The sequence below is a fragment of the Nicotiana sylvestris genome, chromosome 10 (genome assembly GCF_000393655.2).
Source record: "Nicotiana sylvestris chromosome 10, ASM39365v2, whole genome shotgun sequence".
In the NCBI taxonomy this organism is placed as follows: domain Eukaryota; kingdom Viridiplantae; phylum Streptophyta; class Magnoliopsida; order Solanales; family Solanaceae; genus Nicotiana; species Nicotiana sylvestris.
In genome coordinates, this window is record NC_091066.1 from 165,370,690 (window position 1) to 165,387,762 (window position 17,073).

At 36.2% G+C, this 17,073-nt stretch overlaps 1 protein-coding gene across 4 annotated transcripts; it reads left to right on the top strand.

The window, feature by feature from the left end:
• Window positions 1–1,080: 1,080 nt before the first annotated feature.
• Window positions 1,081–11,557, top strand: LOC104227687 (fumarate hydratase 1, mitochondrial-like). Of its 4 annotated transcripts, none has more exons than XM_009779984.2 (18): window positions 1,081–1,563; window positions 2,318–2,467; window positions 4,310–4,427; window positions 4,582–4,731; window positions 7,484–7,594; window positions 7,696–7,779; window positions 8,627–8,725; window positions 8,831–8,881; window positions 8,956–9,005; window positions 9,215–9,296; window positions 9,423–9,517; window positions 9,661–9,727; window positions 9,826–9,876; window positions 10,055–10,150; window positions 10,593–10,691; window positions 10,774–10,803; window positions 10,954–11,019; window positions 11,101–11,557. In XM_009779984.2, the coding sequence occupies exons 2-18, from the start codon at window positions 2,322–2,324 to the stop codon at window positions 11,185–11,187; spliced, it is 1,482 nt and encodes a 493-aa protein (XP_009778286.1). In that variant the 5' UTR covers window positions 1,081–1,563; window positions 2,318–2,321; the 3' UTR covers window positions 11,188–11,557. The 4 variants fall into 4 exon arrangements, with proteins under 4 accessions (XP_009778286.1, XP_009778288.1, XP_009778287.1 ...); XM_009779986.2 differs by having other exon boundaries at window positions 1,102–1,563; window positions 2,312–2,467; XM_009779985.2 differs by having other exon boundaries at window positions 1,105–1,563; window positions 2,300–2,467.
• Window positions 11,558–17,073: the final 5,516 nt, after the last annotated feature.

Below are 17,073 nucleotides of genomic sequence, written 5' to 3' on the forward strand. Positions count from 1 at the left end.
ATTTCTGTAGCTTACATTCAATTGTAACCATAGAAAGCATAAATTATCACTTATGGTGGTCATAGGCATATACCACTTCTGATGATTAATAAAATTTTATTACAATGAAATATACGAAACATAACCACTTTTGGTGGTTGTATATTTCTTACAAACTCCGCTCGAGTTTAAGTGAACCTTTTATTATTATCCACATGACAATTCAAATACGCTTTATTAGACAAATAATGATATAATATTAAAGGACATGGCTGCCACCTGAAAAGTTAATTAGAGAAGTAAACAGTGATGGCTATATATATATGTTGGTGCTATAGTCCTTGTACGGGTACCATCCTTCTTAATCATTAGCCATATGTATTGATTGCAGCTCCATCTCAAGATGCAATATTGCTCACATGGATAAAACAAAATTGTTAGAGCATCATAATATTTGTAGTTAATAATAGTTGTCCATACAGAAAAATATTTAACATGCGAAAGTAAGATTAGAAACGAACCTTGTTCAAAGTTATGAGATTTCTAAGTACATCTACGTAAGACAGCTTTGGCTTTCATCGTCTTTTCCTCCAAATTATCTCAAGTTAAAGATAACTATATATTCAAATATAGAGACTCGTACTGATAACGTGTTATAAAATAAAAACTGTAAAGTAAATAAAGCGAAGACAAGTATGAAGAGAGAGGGTGTTATTATTCAACTTCAAACTTATATACATAATGAACTGAAAACTCCTCTATTTATAAAAAAAAAAGAAAGCAGCTGCGAGATTTTTTTTCAGCTGCTTGCAACCTGCCTGCATCAGCTGTTTATAGATAAACTTAAACAAAATACTAAATGAGGAAGATTATCTATAGCGGAATAATAAATAAACATCCACAATATAATAATTTCATAACAAGGAAAGAAAAGAAGAGGTTAGTCTTCTGGGCCAAGACCACAATTGTTCAAAGTGGCCCAATTGCCAAATCAGCCTAAACCTACAAAATCCGCCCCTAGCCCAAGCTGTAACCGACCCCCCCCCCCCCCAGCTCCCAAACGACGCCGTTCAACCAGCCGTCCCCCTCTAACTTCTTCTTCTCCAAACAGAACAGAGCTTCATCATCTCCTTCAAAAAAAAAAAAAAAACCGTAGAAGCCGTCACCCCCATCCCCAACTCTGTCAAGCACGAACCTCTTCCTCTTTACAACCAAAGAAAACCCTAGCCGCTCTTATTCCCCTTATCCTATCCGAATCGAACCCCCTCCAGAATACCCAAAAATTATTCGCCCCAAAAATCCTCACTCATTCACACACTCGCTGATTTCTCTCTTCATCCACGATTTCTTCACAAAGCAGTCTCCGAAAAAATAATGATTCAAAAATAGCTTTCCAAATTCAACTCTGAAATTTTTAGATCTGGTCCGATTTCTGTTGCATTACTTCTACAACTCCTGGGTGTTCGAGTTTGATTTCGATTTCAGAAATTGAAGCTGCATTTTGTTGATTCGGTTTTCGCTGATCTCCAGCTTTCCCTTCGCCTTTATTTGGTTATTCAAGTTTGTCTCTACTGCTGTTTAGAGGTATTTATCTCAATCTCGAAATGTAATCGTTGTTTGGACATCCATGTGCTATAAATTTGCTGAAATTTGTTTGTGTATATATGGTGGAATTTTTCTCTGATGTTTTCTGTTGGTTCACTGTATTTGTTTTTTTTATTTTATTTTAGTTTCAGCGCGAAATGAGATATTGTCTATGCTAATATAGAACCATGTTTATTCTCTTATGCATCTGTTTGGTATTGTTGGATACTATGGCTTTGATTTCTCAGTTTCCACTTCTTCCTTTAATATATAATGGTGCTGGGTAAAAGAATGTATGTCAGACGCAAATGAATTAGTGTGTTTGATATGGATATTGATAGTTGAGGTTAGCTGCTTTTGCTGCTATGAGCTTACTTCTTGAGTATTTGTATGACTATGCTTCCACCGACCACTCCTTGTAGCTGGCCCATAAAGAGGTGATCAATTTATTTTTCCACCTATAGGAAATGTCAATGATTTGTTCTTTGTGTAGTTTTGTAATTAGCCATCATCTGTTTCTTGCTTACCTTTTGAAATGCTTGGAGCTTTTAAAGACATTCCTCTGGCACCCCTGAATGAGTCATCCTAAAGAATGCCAATGCATATGTTTTCTGCTTGCAACTTCTTTACTTTTAATTGATCAGATCTGTACAAGTTGATGGACAATGTCAAATTCTATACTTGCAAAATATCTGCATTGATCTCTTTTTTCCTTTTTCTAATCTGTACTCATCAGAAGTGTGTAAAGCTGCAGAGATATGGCGATGTTAATTGCGGCACGTCGATTATCAGCTGGATCAGCTTTATCAGATTCACTGCGTTATACCTCTTGCTGGCGGTTTTTCTCTACCTCTTTCAGGGAGGAAAAAGACACATTTGGTCCCATTCTCGTTCCATCTGACAAGTTCGTGCTTTCCTTTTCTCTCTATTTTTTTTCCTTTATTCAGTATGCTTCCCCCTTTTCACATGTTTAATATTTTACCTGAGCTCTTTGCATGTTCTTGTCGTGTTAATCTGAAATTTTGAAAAGCATAGTCAAATCGAAAAATGAATATAGAAGGAGGATCATAGTAAGTTGACAGTCAATATAAAATAATTATCAAACTGTTGAAATAAATGGGAACGAGTGTTCGTATACTCAAGCCAAATTAATATAGGATTGAGCCATTGGCGATTGAATATTGAATGATTAATTGTGTGCTAAAGTCCTTTAGGGTTTTATGCTGTTCTAAGGGTTTGTCCTTGTTTCTAGTGAGAAAGTAGGTTGCAAAGAGATTAACCAATTTTTTTTTTAAAATAATGGGTGCGTTTTGTCAGCTTGCACCACCTCGACTTAGTCAGCTATCTGTGACCTTCCACCAGTGCATACACAAATAATTTTGTCCATCAAGACTTAAACATATTGGAAGAAATCACCTAGTTTTTTTTTTTTTTTTTTTTTTTTGCTCTATTGGGATTTGAACGCCGGTCTGCCATTGTCTATTCTAGCTTCATTGACCACTAGCCCACAAGCCATAACTTTTCGTTTAATAAGAATGTTTATGTTGCTAATGGATTTGATCGCACCTTGCAGTTCTTTTTGCTATATGGATGTGTTTTCTCTTCTGTTCTCTGCTTTATCAATAGAGAACAATCAGCTGTCTTCAACATAGATATGATGCAGATGTTTTCCTAACTCCCTCCTTGACTAACTGAAACTCCAGTCTAGTGAGTATCAAAATGCTTCAATATAGAACAACCATAGGTTTCTGGACTGATAATACAACAGTTGTGCTAGAGTATATGCTACGTGTAGCTTTTCCTCTGATCAAGAGGGCATATACTATACCTGATCCAAAGTTGTGCTAGAGTATATGCTACATTTTCATCCTGAATTCACTGTTGAAAGGCTGAACTTAATTTTGCTAAGGTAGCTCAATATAACTCAGATAAATCCATGGTGATTAGAGTTTGAAGCTCCCTTTTTAATATCTTTATTAAATTCTTCTGTAGAGAACCTTTTGGACGGGTGACCTTTAATCAATTGAATGTAACCTTCATGTCTTGCAATTCCATCAATCCAACTTGCTGTTTTAGAATCTTGTACTGCCTCATTAATCGTTAATGTTAATAGAAAGTGATAATTTAGTTAGTATTCTCTCATTTTGGCATAACAATGTTTCAAGGCATTGTTTCACTGGCTTGTGCATGGAGACAAGTTATTCTTATTGTTTTGGGTGACAAGCGGCATCCAATATCTTTATGATTTCTCTATTAAGCAAATCATGGTCTGCAATAGCTTATTAAATTTGTTGAGTTTGTCCATTTCTTTGACAAATTGTTGTTCAAGACAGCAATCTTTTTCTGTTAAGTAGGCTTGTTTTGCAAAGGATGTCATTAAATCTTGCGATCTTACTTAGTGGATTTCATTGTTTTTTGGGTGGTGATGTTTTTTTTTGTTTTTTTTTGGGGGTGGGGGGGAGAGGTACCTAGAGTCCACCACGTGTCTCTTTACATTTACAGGGTTGGTTCTCTTCTCTGCTCTTTCTGTACGTTTGACATTGATGAACTAGAGAACTGGTAATAGGTGTGAAATATCAGGTTGCTCTTGAAATTCTCTCTTTGAGTGTTACAATATTCAGAATTGGTAGTCAATCCTATTCTCGATGAGGACAGACTTTATGGGCTATCTTCCAAGTGTGCAACTACACCATCTTGAGTTTCCTTCTAATTGTACTTTTTAATGTCTTTTTTGTATCTCCTCCAGGTTATGGGGGGCACAAACTCAAAGATCATTGCAGAATTTTGATATTGGGGGTGAGCGTGAAAGAATGCCCGAGCCAATCATACGTGCATTTGGTATTCTCAAAAAGTGTGCTGCCAAGGTTGGTTAATCTGTAATGCTGTTTCCTTCTTAAACAGTTCGTAACTTCTTCTTTATCTATTTCATTTTATCAAAATTTTGGTATAGTAAGTATGTGGTAATGCTTGACAGCAGTTGTTTTGGTCTTATTTTAACTTGTAGTTATGATATTGCAGGTGAACATGGAATATGGCCTTGACCGATCTATTGGAAAAGCAATAATGCAAGCTGCTGAAGAGGTTGCAGAAGGAAAGTTGAATGACCACTTCCCTTTGGTGGTTTGGCAAACTGGTAGTGGCACTCAAAGTAACATGAATGCTAACGAGGTAATCAGAAGTTCATGAACTTGCAGGTCCTATGAGGGCTTGTTCTAAGCTTGAGCCTTATTAATTTGCTTCTAGCAGGTCCAGTAATAATCTTGTGAGAAAGCACGGGAGAAAATATTATTAATTATCTAAAGTGTTGTACAATGCCCTATTTACATACAGTGATTACAAAATAATAGGTATCTACATCCGATGTGAGACACTATACATGACTAACTACTTAACAAATCTTAATGCTTAAAGTCCATTCAAAGAAACGGTCTTCATGGAAAAAACAAAATTTGATGCTCTAAAAGTTAGTTTAAGCTTTACTCCGTGATTAAGCTTGTCCTCCTCTTATAGGACTTCTCATCTCGTTGTTACTAACCTCTTGTTTCTAGAAAAAAATATTATCACTTCAATGTGGACAAATTACAAACTCTCTCTTGTACTATGACTCATTTGCAAATACTTCCAGGATGAACGTGTCCCTTAAATCTTATACTTGAGTATAAACAGTCATATGGGAACAAATTCATTACTGTCCTTTATAGCTACCAGAGGCAAGAAAAAAAAATAAAACAAATAAGTTGGTACAGGGGAAAGGGTAAGGAATGATGCCAAATTCTTGTCTCCCTTCACTTTGATATTTTTATTCCATCCTTTATGGAGTTCTCTTTATCTAAAACCCGGTGTCCTAATTTTCAATGTTCTTGGGTTTCACTAGTTCCGGTTTTGACGTGAAGCTTGATTAGAGAAGGTAGGAATTGGGCTATATTAAGAGTGGGAAGATTGCACATAAGGAGATGGGTGCAGTGACTGAGGTAGGTTTTGCCCACAATTAAGTATATGTAATTTCATTGGTGACTTCTATGTAATGCTTTTTCTTATCAAAAAGGTAATTTTATCTGTTTGTATTACATTATGGCATTATGCCAATCTTTTTCGTAATTAAACAATGACTTTGGTGATACAAAGGGTGATGTTGGATACAAAAATTTGTCCGGTATGCTACCTGATGGAACCTAAGATTTCAAAATGTAGCTCTTAATATTAATACCGTCAATCAAATGTCCGAGCTCATTCCAAAGAATGTGCGATGTATTGGCAAACACCAGATGAATTTGAAAAAGTGTTCCTGGAGGCTGGATCTACTAATAAAAAAAGTGTTCCCTAATCTTGATATGCAGAGCATGATCTATTTTAGTTTAGTGGCATGTAGTTAAGTATCCCACATTGGCTGAGGGAAATTTGTTGGTGTTTCCTTATATGATTTTGCGTATTATCTTCTGAACTAACTTATGGGGGGAAATTAGGTTCAAGGTCCATTTTCTCCGCATGGTAGCAGAGAAAGTCATCCCTATTCTTGGTTTACCCATATGTTGGGCCCTTATGCTATATTGTCTATGCACCAGATGTTCAGTCGTGGGTGTGTAGGAATGAGGGTGTTAAGTGTCCCATATTGGTTGGGGGGATGGCTATTGTCTCCCTATATGTTCGTGGGGTAATCTTCGTCTCATGAGCTAGCTTTTAAGATTGAATTAGACCCAATGTCCATGTTTTTATCAATACCCAGTGCAGGTAATTGAATGCTAAAAATATGAGTGTTCTGTCTTCCACAATATTGTGATTGCTGGTGCAGTTATCTGCAGATAATATATTTCGATAAGGTCTATGCAAGAGCTCTACCCTTCTCAAAAAGAAATATGCTGGAGCTCTAATGATTATTTCCTGCTTCCTAGTTGCTACCGTTACTAATCTGTTGGAATTTGACTGTTATTTTTGCCTTTTGATTTCACTAGATACTTGGTTTGAACGGGCAAATGAATTTCTTTAGCCATGACCCAATATATCTCTACTTTGGACTATTGGGTATGTGTCAGGGAAGAGGGATCCACCTTTCTATTTTTTGATGGGTTGGTTACTAGCAATGGTCAATGGAGAAAGTTAATCACATTCTAGAGTTTTCTGATACTTTGGGATTTAAGAGAAATACCTACTGTTATGAATACATATATTATGCAGAAATCCGATAGATGAAAGCTGCTCAGATAGTAATTTTACATGAACATGCATTTTGCCTCTTAAAACTTTAAGTGCGTTTACTGGTTAGCTTCTGGTGGTTTAGGTAAGACAAGACACTGAAATATTACTCCCTTTTATGGGTTTTCCTTTGATTGCACCGGAAAGCATTGCTTTTTGAAATTTGGCTATCTCCAAGACTTAAACAGTTGTGCTTCAGCGTTGCATATGCATTATGTGTTTTCTGTGTTTCTGTGGTAGCTAAAATATTTCAGATCCTAGATGGATTGCAATGTATGTCTTCTGGACCTTTTGAGAAGTTGGGAACAATTTCATTTATCTTCTTATGATCATCCTTTTACCAACTAGATAATGGTAAAAAGTTGATCTGTCATGAACTCATGTTTTCCCTTTCTAATGATATACTATTAAGAGCCTGTTTGGACATAAGAAATTTTTTCCTTTTTCCAAAAAAATTTCGCTTTTTTCCGAAATCAGCGTTTGTTCATTAAATTTTCAATTTTTACTTGAAGATGCATTTTGGAAATTTTCGAAAATTTGAAAAACTCCAAAAAGCTGTTTTCCAAAATTTTCATTCAAATCACTCACAAAACTTCAAAAACAACCCAAAATTATATTCATGTCCAAACACAACTCTAAATTTCAAATACCATTTTCACTTGAAATTTTTTTTCACCCTATTTTGGAATTTTCCAATTCTTATGTCCAAACGCCCACTAAATATCTTCAGGTTATTGCAAATCGAGCAGCTGAAATACTTGGCCATAAGCGCGGTGACAAACATGTGCATCCAAATGACCATGTAAATAGATCGCAATCTTCAAATGATACCTTTCCTACGGTAAGCCTCCTTTAATGTTACTTTTGTTGCAAGATATGTTGCTATTCTTTTTACAAAATTATGCTGACTTCTTAGTAATGGTTATTCTTTTTCATGTGTAGGTGATGCATATTGCTGCGGCAATGGAGCTAAATAAAAGATTAGTACCAAACCTGAAACAGTTGCATACTTCACTACATTCAAAGGTTGACTATTGAGTTATTTTACTTGTATAGTTTTAAAATAATATATAATAACCCCCCCCCCCCCCCAAAAAAAAAAAAAAAACTGTTCTGATAAGTTTTGAAACACTTTATACAACATTATGTGGTTCTTGTGTTATGCTATTCTGCTTGCTCAATTACATATATGCCAGATCTATTGGTTCACAATGTTGCAATTCATGCTTATTCAGTCATTAATGCTCAAAAGGGAGCAAGTTGCCCTTTCTTTACTTATATTGCGAAATGGTGAATTTGGTTGAGCATTATGATGAAGATGAATTAAGAAAAATCAAGACAGTATCACAAGAAAAGTCGAGACACTAAAAAGATTGATTAGATCAGAGCATTATGATGTATCCATCTTCTGTTGGCCTATCTGGAATTATTTATGCCTTTTGATTAGATTCTGCTGTACAATACCATTAAGTCAAATCAAATGTGCAGTTCAATCTTTTGGAATGCCTTTACAGGACAACAAAGATAAAACAACAACCTCTTTCTCTTTGTTGAACACATTAATTATCTTCAAGTTTATGTTGTTTGCCCAAATGTCGAAGAATTACTATGCTTTTGGATCCGATCCTATCTCACAGGCTGATTATCTTAATTGCCAATCTAAATTTGATCTTCAAGGCTAATGCTAATATTATCAGAGCAGCTAAGTCATGTTATTTGAAGTCATTTGCTATTTTGATTCAAATTCTGCTGCTTGCCTTGGCATCTAGTCAATAGATGCTCTCACAAAATCTTCTCAATTTGTCACACTTCTGTAATATTTCTATTAATTCTTTGTAACTAAGCCGCTTTCCTATCCAATTACTTTTACCAGTCAGTCGAATTCAAGGACATTATTAAGATCGGGCGAACCCACACACAGGATGCAACCCCTTTGACTCTTGGACAAGAGTTTAGTGGGTATGCTACTCAAGTAAGCTCTATTCACTTTCAGCATTTTTAAATGCTAAAGTTGTTACTACAAGTAGAGAAAGATTATTCACCTTGGTTTGCCTTAAAGTGTTCTTTGCTGTTGTAGGTGAAATATGGAATTGACCGTGTCTTGTGCACCCTTCCACACATGTATCAGGTTCTTTCTCAACCCTTTACTTTCCTTGTTCCTCCTTTTGTCCTGTTTTAACTGATAACAGCTTCATTGAGCAGCTCGCACAAGGAGGCACAGCAGTGGGGACAGGACTCAATACAAAGAAAGGGTAAGTGTTCCAGTATTAAGATTGGGTTGTGGTCAATTTCAGCGACCCAATCTCCATTATTGGTATGCAAAGGTGGAGGGAGCATTCTAGCTGCTCAGTCCTTTAAATTTGTTTTTGTAATATCTCTTATTGTGTCATCCTTTCATATATCCAACTTCAGCCATGCCATATGTTTTAAGTTGTGGTTATATTATGTTCATTCTCCATAGGTTTGACATTAAAATTGCTGCAGCAGTGGCAGAGGAAACTAACTTGCCATTTGTAACAGCTGAAAACAAGTTTGAAGCACTGGTAATCTCATGATTCTTGAGTGTATTGTTTGTGAATTGGAGGTTCTGGTTGCTTGCTCATTGTTTAGATATAATACGCGAGCAATCGCAACTGATGTTTAGTGTTTAACAATTCTGGCAATGGCAGGCTGCTCATGATGCATTTGTTGAAACCAGTGGAGCTATAAATACGGTAGCTGCTTCTCTCATGAAGGTTGGGAATGATATACGCTTCTTGGGAAGGTATGCGTTTCATATGTATTATTTCCTCAGTAGGTTGCTATTTTTTGGAGACGTCAAAGCTTAGAAGGATGTATGTTTTCCATGGATTATATGATTTTTTCAAATTACTTTCATTTGGAGGATTTACATCCTTTTTTATTCAGTGGTCCCCGCTGTGGCCTTGGGGAGCTCATTCTTCCCGAAAATGAACCTGGAAGCAGTATAATGCCGGTAACTTTATTTCCTTTGTATCTGTTGAAAGACTATGTATGCATCCTCTTGTCATTTTTAATCTTTCTACCCAATCTTAAAAATGACTTCCATTTCAGGGCAAGGTGAATCCTACTCAGTGTGAGGCTCTCACGATGGTCTGTGCTCAGGTAATATATCTGTCTAATGGATGATGTAATCAAATTGTCTTAAGCTTATGTTTTGACTTTCTAATATGCTTCTCCAGAGTAATTGCACCTTGATTTCCAATGCATGACATTTATACAATTGGGTCTACGCTAGTTGTTTGTTTTCAAGTTTAATGGTTGAACCTTTTATGAGCTGCAGGTTATGGGTAATCATGTGGCTGTCACAATTGGTGGATCAAATGGCCATTTTGAGCTGAATGTTTTCAAGCCTATGATTGCTAACGCCCTTCTACATGTATGATCTGCCATTCCTTTTTGTTTTCTTTCTGTTAATACTAAATTAGAATTAATGGTATGCATTTTCAAGTATAAGCTACTGTCAGAGTGAAGCATGGAACTATAAGATGTTTGCCAGCAGCTAACCACGCTGACTTTTATGTTCTCAACCAGGCAATAAATGTGGGATGGGGTGGGGTGAAGTCTGTTTTATCTCTGATTGTGACTAATTTGTGGTTTCTACACCTCTCCGTTCTTTCTGCAAATTTAAAAAGCATGTGCTTTCATCATTGTTTTAGTACCATTGATAGTTTAGATGCACCATATGTTGTGATGCTGTAGTCTAAAGCAGTTAACTATGTACCTTATCAAAAAAAAAAAAGCAGTTAAGTCTGTATCTGCTGCTTGCTGCCTTTTTACTTCCCAAGGCTGACATACCTCTCTTTTTCTGTCATGTGCAGTCAGTAAGATTGATAGGGGATGCATCTGCTTCTTTTGAAAAGAATTGTGTGAGGGGTATTCAAGCTAACAGAGAGAGGATTGCTAAATTGTTGCACGAGGTCAGTTACTGTGTATCTGATAAACTAATCTTGGTACCCTCTTCTACTTTACTTTGATCTCATTTTGTGTATAATTTTGCAGTCGCTCATGCTCGTCACATGTTTGAACCCAGTAAGTATTCCATCTACATGTTCAACGTACATGCTTACCGGCAGCAATTTTTACTCCTGCTTTTCCCGCATAGTTAGGACTGAACTGACAAGAACGATTTAAACCCGAAGAAATTTTACTGATTGCTGATATGCTTGCTGTCTATTTCAGAAAATTGGTTACGATAATGCTGCTGCAGTTGCCAAGAAAGCCCACAAGGAGGGAACCAGTTTGAAGGTAATGATATTTGTCAATTATGTTTAGGGGATCAAATTTTTTTTTTCTTAATAAAAAATTGACGTATATTTGAATATGCAGGATGCTGCTCTCAATCTAGGAGTCCTCAAATCTGAAGAGTTTGATCAACTTGTAGTTCCTGAGAAAATGATTGGTCCAACTGACTGATCAGCTCCATTAGTTCTATCAAATGGGAGAGAGGATCATGGCTGTAGGTGCACCATATTAGCTGGTTTCGTCCATCAAATGCAACTAGGAAATAAAATATTTAACGCAATTCTTGAGGTTTTGCTCATTCCTTGCAATTTATCAGCACTTGACTGGGGAAATGCCTCCATTTTTTGTAATAAGATCCCGAGCTACAGCGAAGTAAATAATGGACTGACTCATTCATCTTACCATTTGCTGTCGTGATTGACGGGATACTCTTTTCATGTTCTATCTATGTGTCTTGTGAGGGCATTTCATTCCAAGAAATGCCTTTTTCATTTGACACTATATCCTGGTAAGAAATAAATAATGGTGTTGATTTGAAAAACATTATATTCTTGTTTTGAATACGATACTCTTGTCTTGTTCGTGCCGTGGACTTCTTTCTCCCTTTACTGACCAAAAAGTAGGGGTGGGCATTCAGATTGGATATGAAAATTTTGATTTGGATTTTTAATTTTTGGATTGAAGAAATTACAATACAAACAAGATCGGATTTCATCAGATTTTTTAAAATTTGATTTTGGATTATTCGGATAGGATACTTCAAATTTTGGTTTTGAGCCGATAAATTGAGATTCTTCGTACAAAAAAGGAATATCTAAGTAAAGTATTCATGTCAAATTATCTTAGTATTTCCTCATTCCCACTAAAAATAGCACAGTATAACTAGTTTTCGGATTGGTTATTCAAAAATAGCCAGTGTTTACTAAAAAATAGTCATTATTTTGCTGCAACAGAGACCGGTCCAGCATAATATACTGGAGTTCGGTACACCTGTGTATGAACTCCAGCATATTATGCTGGACCGATATACTTTGCTGGTTCCAGTATAATATACTGGAGTTTGGAGCGCCGATGCTCCAGTCTCCAGTATATTATGCTGGACCGGTATGCTTGCTGGAACTCCAGTATATTATGCTGAAGTTCTAGTGTACTTATGCTGGAACTCCAATATAATATGCTGGAGTTCAAGTATACTTATGCTGTAACTCCAGCATAATATGCTGGCGTATTTTTTGGGTTTTGAACAGTGTTTTCGCTCAGATTTATCTTTACATGAAAAGTGGCTAAATTTCGATTACTTTTGAAACTAGATTATTTTTGAACGACCAGAGTTATAAATCTGGCTATTTTTGAATTACACCCAAAAAAATCATTATTAAGGAAATGCAACAGACGCATTAATAAGGCCCTACGAATTAACAAGTCAAACATAATAATACCATGTCAAATTAGATACTCCGTCCGTTTCAATTTAGATAAGGTAGTTTTACTCGACACAGAGTTTAAGAAAAAAAAGGAAGACTTTTGAAACTTGTGGTCTTAAAAGCTTAAGGGGTAAAAACTTTGTGGGACCATGACATTTGTGTGGTTATAAAAACTCTTCATTAAGGATAAATGGGTAAAATGAAAAGTTTAAAGTTGAATTATTTTTAAATTTCTAAATGTGTCATGTACTTTGGAACAAACTAAAAAGAAAGTATCTCATCTAATTTGAAACGGAGGGAGTAGAAACTAGGGATGGCAACAAAGTGATATGTGTGCAAAGCGGTGCGGGTTAGAGGGCATGCGGGGCGGGTTATAGGATATACGGGTGCGGGGCGGGGTGGATTCAAACATCTTTTAACAAAATATGCGGGAGCAAAATTCTTAAAATAATAACTATCCAAAAACTTAATCAAAACCTTATTTCTGAAATGTTATTCCAAAAAATTATTCAAACAACTCATGTATGTGAAAATCATTAGTCCTATGACTAGCCGCCCCAGAATTTCGAAGATTTTGTAGTAACAAAACGTAAGAAAAGTTGACCAATGTGGAATATTTCAATGTAATTATTAATTAGGCTGCAACTTAATTTCAATGTTAATTATTACAATCACAGTACATATCACAAAGATTGCAAATCAGAGTCCATAAGTAACATTAAAATCATATTTCTTTCTTGATTCTTTTCAAAATAAGGAAAATTCAGCTTCTAGTTTTTTAAGGAAATTACCTCGCTCGCGAAATATACATTCGTCACGGTTATACATAGATTTCTTAAGCTATTATAATATTCCTCAATTCCTTTCGAAATTACGAAGTTCAAACGAAACCTTTTAAATCTTAAATTCTTCAATTTCAACTCCTTTCAAAACATTTAATAAGCAAACTCAATCTCTTTCCCTCTCAGGGCAAACAATAAACATAAATCAATAACAATATCAACAATGCATGATGTAAGCCTAAAACTACCCGGACATAAGCATAGCTAGTAGCTACATACGGACTCTCGTCACCTCGTGCGTACGTAGCCCCCACAAATAGAAGCACACAACAATTTAGTTCACCTATGGGGTTAATTCCCTCTTGCAAGGTTAGAATGGAGACTTACCTCGCTCTGAAGTTCCATGACCGGCTCCAACGCCACTCTAACACCTCAAACCGATTCCCAACGCTCCAAAACTAGCCAAATAATGGCAAACCAATGAAAATATACTCTAATAGTTATAACAATTCAATTTAAACAAATTCCCAACTCCGCTTGAAATGTCGATAAAAATCACCCTCGGGCCCATGCGCCCAGATTCCGAAATTTTTCGAAGATAAACTTTACCCATAACCCCATGAACTCAAATATATGATTTATTCTCAATTCCATTCCCAAATTCGTGGTCAAAATCCAAAAATATTAATTTTCTAGGTTTCTACCAAAACCCCACAATTTCTACAATTTTTCATGTTCAAATCCTTATACAAACCATGTATTTTAACTTGCAATAGGTGGGAATCACTTACCTTGACATAGATGACGAAAATCTCCCTTCCAAGAGATCCAAAAATCGTCCAACCAATTGAAAAATGGAGGAAAAATGGCAAAATCCCGTCTTTAAAATAACACTGCCCAACATTGCCCTTCTTCGCGTTCGCGATCATAGCCTTGCGTTCGTGAAGGCTCTCAGTCTCCCCTGCTTCACGTTCGAGGTTGGAGCTCCGCGTTCGCGAAGGCCAATGGCTCCAGGCCTCCTTCCCTCTTCACGTTCGCGTAGCTTTGGCCACGTTTGCGAAGGCTTACCCAGCTCCTACCTCGCGTTCACATCCACTGCCTCGCGTCCGCGAAGGCCAAATCCCAGTCGCCTCAAAGTTCCTCTTCGCGAGCACGGTAATCCCTTCGCGTTCGTGAAGAAGGAAACCAGATACTACTACTACAACAACAAATCACTTAATTTGTTCCGGAAACCACCCCAAAATACACCCGAGGCCCCTGAGACCCCGTCCGATCATAAAAACCAGTCCCATAACATAATACAAACCTGATCGAGGCCTCAAATCACATCAAACAACGCTAAAACCATGAATCGCACTACAATTTAAGCTTAATGAACTTTTAGAATTTTAAACTCCTACATTCGATGAGTAAAACTATCAAATCACGTCTCATTGACCTCAAATTTTGCACACAAGTCACATTTGATATTACGAACCTATTCCAACTTACAGAATTCGAATCCAACCCCGATATCAAAAAGTCCACTCACGGTCAAACTTCTCAAAAACCTTCAAATTTTTAACTTTTGACAAACGACTCCGAAATGACCTATGAACCTCTAAATCCACATCTGAACGCATTTCCAATACTAGAATCACCATACAGAGCTATTCCTAGACTCGAAATCCTAAACAGACATCGATAACATTGAAATACAATTCAACCCAAATTTATGAATTTCTTCCAAAATGCCAACTTACACAATAGACGCTGAAACACTCCCGGGTCATCCAAAACCCGATCCGAACATATTCCCAAGTCCGAAATCATCATACGAACCTGCTGGAACCTTCAAATCTTGATTCCGTGATCGTTTATTTAAAAATTCAACCTTAGTCAATTCTTCCAGCTTAAAGCTTCCGAAATGAGAATTCTCTTTCCAAATCAACTTTGAACTTTCGAAATTCCAGTTTCGACCATGCGTACAAGTCATAATACTTGAAGTAAAGCTGCTAATAGCCTCAAACCGCCAAACGATGTGCTAGAGCTCAAAACAACCGATCGGGTCGTTACACAACATGTCCTATACATACCTTCATTCAAATTTAATATTTTGTGTGTGCATAGATTGTGCAGACAACTTATAAAGTTCATCATATTCAGTCCTTCTTCTTGTTTTTTGCTGCAAGGACCTTCTCTAAAGAGCCCGCTGGAGATTGGTAAAGAGAGAGGAGGATTGTACATCCTTGAGTCAAGGCATCCATCAACAACTTCTAAGAGTTTCCTTAAGACTAGTAGTAGTTCTAATTCCAGCAGTCAATTAAAGCATAGTGCTATTTCTAATTCATGTTTTACCTTTTCTGATTCCAATGTAAAAGACAAATTGTGGCACTATAGATTAGGCCACATGCCTTTGAGTAATTTGAAGAATATATCATATATTCTTCTTCCTTCATGTGTCAAATTTTCTGTTCCTTGTGTTGTTTGTCCAATGGCAAGACAATCCAAACTCTCTTTCCCTTCTAGTTCTATTACAACTAACTCTGTGTTTGAATTAATTCATGTGGATACCTAGGGACCTTATAAACATTCAGCTTATGATGGTTTCAAGTTTTTTCTTACCATTGTTGATGATTTTAATAGAGGTACATGGACCTATTTACTGAGTACCAAATCCAATACTTTCACAATTCTAAAGTCCTTTCTAGCTATGGTATAAAGGCAGTTTCATACCAAAGTAAAAGTCATAAGGTCAGATAATGCTTTTGAATTGGAAAGTGAAAATTTTCAATCATAGTTCTTTCTTTCTCACGGAATCATACACCAGACTACTTATGTGGCCACTCCATGTTGATACCCAATTTTTTCCTATTTTTTATGTGCATAAATACCTTCAAAATGGCATATATATGCATATATGAGAATGCATAAGGTTTTTATAGTTTTCCTATAATTTTAAAGATTTTTAATTGATTTATTTCTTCCTCTTTTACTCATAAAATCCCCAATAATTATCCCTCAAATTATCGTTGTGGTGATTTAGTCATTTAATTTCTATATTTATGCCAAAATATGGTTAAAATATTTTTCATGCATTTTATAATTGTATTTTGTATTTTTAAAGCTAAATTACATATAATTGCAATATTAGCCTTATTAATGTATAATTACGTTTATATGCATAAAATCAACATTTTATATTTTTAAAATGTTAAATATATATTTTAAATCATTTTAGTATACAAAATTATTTTCCAAAAATTATCTATTATTTATTATAAATTATATAGAGGAAAATTGGCTATTTAAAATATAGCCAGATTTGCATTTCAATTTTAGCCTTAATTTAAACCCAACCCCAGCCCAATTCCTAATTGAAATACCCGACCCAAACCTTAAACCCGCCTACCCGACCCAGAAATAATTAAATCATGGCCGTTGATCTGAGAGATCAACGACCCGTATTAGCCCTTACCATTTTTAATTCCAAACGACCCCTAACCCTAGCTCATTATTCAGAGACCGCCGCCTCTGTATTCTCTCATCTCCTCTACTCTCTCAACCACTCAACCTAACCCTAGCTCCTTCAGCCGCCGACCTTCTTCTCCGGTCTTCTCCGGTGATCTCCCTTCAACTCCTAAGCCTCCAATGGCTCCTTTATTGCCATGCTTGCCTTCTCTAAGGTCTTCAAGGGCCCAGGGCCACACCGGATTGCACCTAGGTTTCGTCACTAGTCTGTTCTTGGCTACTTCAGTATGATTTCGAGCAAAATCATGCTATATTTGTTACGATCCTTGAGATTCTAGACAGGTTTCTTTCATCTCTATTTGGATTTCTTCTGAAACCTTAATTTCTGCCTACATCTCCTA

Bases quoted from the DNA above. Each gene is read 5' to 3' on its own strand.
- LOC104227687 (XM_009779984.2), top strand. From the start codon at position 2,322: ATGGCGATGTTAATTGCGGCACGTCGATTATCAGCTGGATCAGCTTTA. The intron at 4,732-7,483 runs GTAATCAGAAGT...AAATATCTTCAG, and splicing joins GTAACATGAATGCTAACGAG to GTTATTGCAAATCGAGCAGC. The intron at 9,518-9,660 runs GTATGCGTTTCA...TTTTTTATTCAG, and splicing joins GATATACGCTTCTTGGGAAG to TGGTCCCCGCTGTGGCCTTG.